Source organism: Athene cunicularia (genome assembly GCF_003259725.1).
Source record: "Athene cunicularia isolate RWA chromosome 22 unlocalized genomic scaffold, athCun1 chr22_part1, whole genome shotgun sequence".
Classification (NCBI taxonomy): Eukaryota; Metazoa; Chordata; class Aves; order Strigiformes; family Strigidae; genus Athene; species Athene cunicularia.
In genome coordinates this window covers 2834091-2840785 of record NW_020799128.1, presented here as the reverse complement: position 1 = coordinate 2840785, position 6695 = coordinate 2834091, and the positions used below count along the sequence as shown (strand labels likewise).

At 55.7% G+C, this 6695-nt stretch overlaps 1 protein-coding gene across 1 annotated transcript; it reads left to right on the top strand.

Annotated features, from left to right (window-relative positions):
• LOC113488097 (D(1) dopamine receptor-like) lies at nt 1–1347 on the top strand. The gene has a single exon (XM_026863108.1). It carries the CDS (start codon nt 1–3, stop codon nt 1345–1347), a length of 1347 nt encoding a protein of 448 aa, XP_026718909.1.
• Nucleotides 1348–6695: the final 5348 nt, after the last annotated feature.

Genomic DNA, 6695 nt, shown 5'->3' with positions numbered 1-6695 from the left:
ATGGATGGATTTTATTTCTCCACAGAAGATGGGCAGGATGTGATCAATGACACCGGCAGTAGGAAGAGCTGGGCAGAGGAAGGCAACTCCAACTTATCCTTCCGTGTGGTGACAGCTGCTTTACTTCTCCTCCTCATCCTCTCCACGCTCCTGGGCAACACCCTGGTGTGTGTGGCTGTGGTCAAGTTCAGACACTTGCGCTCTAAGGTCACAAATTTCTTCGTTATCTCCTTGTCAGTGTCCGACCTCTTTGTGGCTGTACTGGTGATGCCCTGGAAGGCTGCCACCGAGGTGGTGGGTTTCTGGCCCTTTGGGGCTTTCTGTGATGTTTGGGTGGCTTTTGATATCATGTGCTCCACAGCCTCTATCCTCAATTTGTGCATCATCAGCGTGGACCGTTACTGGGCCATTTCCAACCCCTTCCGCTACGAGAGGAAGATGACGCAGCGTGTGGCTTTCATCATGATCGGAGTGGCTTGGCTACTGTCCCTCTTGATTTCCTTCATCCCTGTGCAGCTGAAGTGGCACAAGGATCGTGAGCTCCTTAGCCAACAGGAGCCAGGTTTTAACATCACCGGGGAGGAGAAGAACTGCGATTCCAGCCTCAACAGGACTTACGCCATCTCATCTTCTCTCATCAGCTTCTACATCCCCGTTGCCATCATGATTGTGACCTACACCCGCATCTTCCGCATTGCCCAGCGGCAGATCCGCAGGATCTCCTCCCTGGAGAGGGCGGTGGAACATGCCCAAAACTGCCACAGCAGCGACTGCCCTCACGAGGCCTCCCTGAAGAACTCCTTCAAGAAGGAGACCAAGGTCCTCAAGACCCTCTCCATCATCATGGGCGTCTTTGTCTTCTGCTGGCTGCCTTTCTTCGTGCTCAACTGCATGGTGCCCTTCTGTAACCATGACCTGCACGAGCCAGGGGAGCTACCTTGCGTCAGCGAGACCGTCTTCAACACCTTTGTCTGGTTTGGGTGGGCCAACTCTTCCCTTAATCCCATCATCTATGCCTTCAATGCAGACTTTCGGAGAGCTTTTGCCACCATCTTGGGCTGTGGCTGCCTTTGCCCCAGCAATGCAGTTGAGACAGTGAACTTCAGCAATGAGCTGGTCTCCTACCACCACGACACCACGTACCAGAAGGAAGTGGCGACCCTCAGCTACCCCCAGCTTCTCCCCCATGCTCCTCTGCAGATGGAAAACAAGGAGGTGTCCTTTGACAAGGTTTCTCAGGCCTCCGAGCCCTCTCACAACACCTGCCCTGTGGTGATGCATGTGGAGTGTGAAGCAGCTGTCTCTCTGGAGAAGATTACACCTTTCACCAGCAACGAGTTCGACTGAGACGTGGTTGGGAACGGGGTGGTGGGATGGTCTTGAGGAGAGATGGAAGCAGGGACGCTGCTGCGGTTGCCTGTTTTCTGGGGAGGCTGATGATGACATGGATATTGTACTCCGGGCTGGAGTTTGCATTAATAAGTGTGGAATAGCCAGAGTAATTTTCCAGATGGTGCAGGGGGTTCAGATACTTTTTTTTGTAACTCAGTTTCAGATCCAGCCCGGGTGGGCAGTAGAGATCTGTGTCACTGCTCTCTCTAGGTGACACATGGAAAAATGCTTTCTGCGAAAGATGACAATGCGAGGCCTCGAATTCCACTTTCCTTGTGACTTCAGCTGAGAAAGCAAAGACTTGTGTGGTCTGCTGAGCCTCTCCTCTGTAATCGGTGAAGTAAAAATGCAGCTGTGCTTGTGAGGAGAGAGGCTGGTTCTGCCACTGCCCACATCCCGCAGGCCGTTGGCCCAAGGCTGCCAAATGGGCACAAGCCAAATGCAACTGCTTCCTTGGTGAGAACTGCTGCTGGCAGAGCTAGATAATCCTGCCTTGGGCTTGGTGGGATGGTGCTGTGCTGCAGAGCAGCCTGTGGCTGGCAAAAACCCCCGTTTCTGGTGGGCTGTGCAGGAAGGAGGTGATGGCCTTGCTAGGATAACTCTCCTCAGCTCGCCTCTGACTGTCTCTCTGTTGCTCAGGCAAATTATCCCGCAGGTCTGGACAGGTATGCAGCCACCTCTCCTGGAGCCCCGAGGCTGTGCTGGGTAGCAGCTTGTCTGGAGCGTGTTGCAGGGAAGGATTTGGGGTGCTAAAGGTCTCTGCTGGCCCCTGGAGCAAGAGCCAGACTCTCTTAAGCTGGGACTTGTACAGCTGAGCGCAGTCTAGGATGAACATAAACTGTGTTTTAACCCCAGGACATGGGACTGTTTGCTTGGAGCCTTTGGGACTGAGGGTGTCTGAGCCCTTCAGACTCTGGGGGTAGAGGAGAAAATCAGATGTTAGAGCAAGAACTTTGCTGTTTTGGTTTCTGTGCCTCCGCCACATCTTCCATCCATCAGGTCCTCCTCCTTTTCCTAGACTATTTCTTCCCCCTTTTACTTTGTTCTCCCTCTTAATTCCCTTCCTCCCCCATTTCATTAAGGATCCTTCCACACTGCCTCCCTTGCTGTCTCATTTCAATAATAATGCCTTCTGAAGAAGCACTCCTTGCTCCCCTGTACTCTTTAATTAGCCTCTCCTGTGCATATGGGAGCTTGTGTCTGGTTAGCTGGGGGTAGAAACAGCAAGTGAACAGCCCCCAGCATTTCACTCTGACATGGTTGACTTCAGAAAGGTGTTTTGATCCGTGCCTGGTTAAACACGGCAGCAGCAAGCGGCACATCCATGTCGTCTTGACTCTGAGACATCTTTAGCTCCCTGGCAGAGCAGAAAAGCCTCTCCCCCTCCCCAGCGAACGCTAACAAAGAGAAAAATCAGAAAGTGATAATTACGGAGTAACGGTAATTATTAAATAGAGCCCAATTATAGTCAAGTTACAGCATAATCAGCGTGGGAGGGGAGCGGAGCTCACCGTATCTCCAAGGTCGAGGTGTGGATTTTTCTAGGGAAGTGCTGATAAGACTCAACTTCGCGTAGAACCATCTCCCCGTGGCCGTGGTGGCTAGCTGTCAAAACCGAGACGGTCTCAGGGGCTTTCAGCTCTGGGAGGACGATACAGCCTAAGGTAGAGAAGGAGTTGTTGTGCTGAGAGGGGGACGATCACCTGGTGGGTCTCTAGGAGGCCCAACGCCCCCGAGCGCATTCGGACGTTGCGGCAGCGTACGTGGCGATTTCCCACGCTAAAAGCGGGGTGTTGCAGCACGTGTAGCGTGGTTGTGCTTTACTTTGGGACTCCTGGCTTGGTGGTGAGACGGAGTCAGAACACCCAGCTTTACTTCGATACTGGCCTGGCCTCCCTGTTTTTGAAGAGTTTACTGATAACTCATGGCAAAGTTCTGGGGCTCAATCCACAACGAAAGAGACTGGAGAAAAGCAAGTAGCTCGATATTGCTGTGATGAGTTGCAGGGTGAACCTGCAACAGAAAAACAATGGTGAGGGTGATGTGATCCTTTTTTTGTCCAGTTATTGCCTGCATTTAACCTGTGTGGGGGGACACCGTGCAGTCCCCCAGGTGCTGGGGCTCTCCTACCAGAGGGGCAGTGCACCAGGTCCCTCTGGCCAGGCCTCTTCCCTGGGACTCCCCTGGCCACACACGTGGCTTGTACCTTCCTGTCATCGAGGAGGTGACAAGGAGCTAAACCAAAACCTTCCAGATTATGGAAAAAGCCTCTGCACATCACAGACATTTCTGTGGTCAGCCTGGGAAACGGACAACAGCTCCAAACTGGTGTAACTCAGGCTTGCTTTGGCAGAAATACACCTTGAATTTTTTGGCTTCGGAATGGGTTTCTTTTTTTCCTGCTATGGGTTTCCTGCACAGGTCTCCTCTGCAGTTCCACCAGGAAGCATCACCCTCCTCCTCCTCCTCCTCCCATCCTAAAGTCGTGCAGCATACTGCCACGTCCCTGCCTGTACTTCAGAGGTGGGTGAAATGAATTCCTACCTGGGGCTGATCCTGCAGCAGGGACCACGAGTCAGGGCTCTGTTCTGCCCTGGTCATCCCAGGTAAACCAGTTCACTTTCTGGAGCTCTGGTTTTGCTGTGGGTGAGCTGGGGGCGCCAGTGCTGGCTCACCCTGCGGGCAGGTTGTGAAGACGGGTGGGTTGTTTTGGGGCTGTTGGAGTGAGCGCAGCTGTCAGCACTCAGCAGTCTAGTTGAGACTAAACTGAGTAAACAGGAGCGCAAATCCCAGCTGGTGTGAGTTGGATCGCGGAGTTAAGGAACAAACTGGCATCTTTAATGCTCTGATGTCCCTCTGCTGCCGTGGAGGTGCCAGGGCCCCAGTGTTACCTCGTTAGGTGCCTGGTTATGTGAAGAGAGAGATCATTAACTAGGGAGAGGTGTCCAGGGCCCGTCAGGCGCTCGCTAAGCCTGGATACACAGGGACTAGGGGAAAAGGAGCATTAAAATCTCAATTTAAATGGAAATCGGAGGCTGTTCCTGAGAGGGAAGGGGCAGCAGCTGGCAGCCTGTCCTGAGAGCGCAGCCAGGGCTGGCGGGACGCGGAGCTGAGCTGTTGGGGCTGGCCGGGACTCGGCCCCCAGCTGGAGGAGGCGTGTGTTTGGGGAAGGGGGACCCGAACAGCACCCGCCGGGGGACGCAGGTGGCTGCCCCGGCCCCTCTGTGGATGGCTTGAAGCACCTCACCAGGTGCTGCTGTGCTCTGCCTGCTCCGTTCCCCAGCCCTGCCCGGATAAAAATCCCGTTTGAATCCACAGTGTGCGGGTCCCATCCTCCCGCCACACTCCTGGACTCTAAGCTCCTTCAGCTCTGCAGGGTTTTTCCGCTTTTCCTTTTTTCCCCGCGTAGCTCCTGCCGCCGTGATGACCAGCGAGCATCCCAGAGACGTTTAACACCGTTACCACGAGCCTAAACCGCTCCTGGAGCATCTGCCATGGAGAGAAAAGTCTGTGGGTCAATCCTGCTCGTAGGTAAATGCCAGCAGCGGTGTGAGGGGGGGCTCTGCTGCCCCCCGAGGATGTGTGGGCGCCCGCTGCCAGCACTGCTGTGCGTTGGGGACACGGGACGGTGGCACCACGTGCCCTGACTCTGCTTTGCAGCACCCATAGCTCCCACTCTGGAAGCCTGTGCCCTGGCCCTGGGTTCAGGGCGTTGGCTCAGCCTGGCTCTAGAGGGGAAGGCGAGCAGGGATTTGGCATCTCAAACCTGGGCTGGAAATTGTGCCTCCCTGCTCGTAGGTTAGAAAGGGTGCTGGAGGGCTGGGGAAAGGGCGCTGTCTCGCTCTGTGCAGGCACAAAATCGATGCTTGTTTTATTACATTGGCCTGAGGCGGGTGGGAAAGACTTTGGGAATTAACTGGGCGTGCGGGTGGTTGGTGCGGGTGATGGATGCAGAGTCCTGCCCGTCGCTCCCTTCCCAGCCGGGCGGCAGGAGGAGCCTGTCTGGGGGGGCACAGGTGGGGCAGGGGATGGCTGCTGCCCCCCAAAATGATTGATTTTTTTTTTTTTTTTTCCAGGTTTAGGAGGAATGGATTTAGCAGAGAAAGGAGGGAAACAGCGCAGGGGAGAGGAATGGGATGTGCCTGGTGTAGGTTGCTGTTTTGCCTGACTTTGCTCCCAAATTGGAGACATCAGCTGCTCTTGTCATCAGGAGCCAGGGCTGGCCTCCAAGGAAAGCAGCTCCGGACAGGGGTCGAGACTGGATGAGGGTCTCCAGATGCTTGGAGGAGCCTGGCAGAAGCTCTTGTGAAATCACCAGCCTGGCTTTCTCAATCTATATGGTAATTCTGAGCAATCAGTCAGCTATTGGGGGGTGGGGAGAGAGGCAGGAGAGATTCACCCTGCCGAGGAGGATTTTCACAGAATCCTCTGGGTTGGAAAAGACCCTGAAGCTCCTCCAGCCCAACCATGGCCCTCACACTGACCATGACTCCCCCAGACCCCTCAGCGCTGGCTCAGCCCGACTCTTCAACCCCTCCAGGGATCCCGGGGACTCCCCCCTGCCCTGGGCAGCCCATCCCAACGCCCAACAGCCCCTTCTGCACAGAAATCCTTCCTCAGAGCCAGCCTGACCCTGCCCTGGGCAGCTTGAGGCCATTCCCTCGGGGCCTGGCGCTGGGGCCTTGGCTCCGGAGACTCATGCCCAGCTCTCTTCGGGAGAGCGAAGAGAACCAGCGTGGGGATGGCTCCGAGCGCGTGAAGGAGCCGGGACGCGGCTCTTTTCCACCCCTACAAGAGAAATAACGAGGGACCCTCGTTACCTTTGAGCGTGTCGCTAACGAACCGCGCAGTTGGTTTGCACCGACCCCGCTCCCGTGTCGGGCGGACGCTTCGCTGGGGCCCCGGCGGCCCCGTCCCCGCCGCGCTGGGGACACGGAGCTGGGGGACGGCGGGCAGCCCCGGGGCAGCAGGTGGGCGATGGGGCCCTGCCCTTGGTTTGGTTCTGAACACGGTTCGACGTTCTGGACGCCTTTGCTCTTCCCGAAACGGTGACCGGGCGCGAGCTGCCCGCCTTCCCCCAGAGCTTACGCGTTAATTTATCGCGGAGTCGGGGGATTCTGTAGAAACGTCGAGTCTCATGGGATTCACTTGGGCGCAGACCCAAATCTCCAGTTACTCACCCCAAACCTCAGGCTCTCGGCATCCCGACCGCCCTGTGCAGTCTAAGAAAGAAGGGTGGGAAGAAAAAGAAAGAAGAAAAAACGGTTAAAAACGGGGACTTTGGGCTGGAGGAACCTTGGGGG

What these genes read in the sequence shown, in the direction of transcription:
- LOC113488097 (XM_026863108.1), top strand. Translation starts at nt 1, where the DNA reads ATGGATGGATTTTATTTCTCCACAGAAGATGGGCAGGATGTGATCAAT.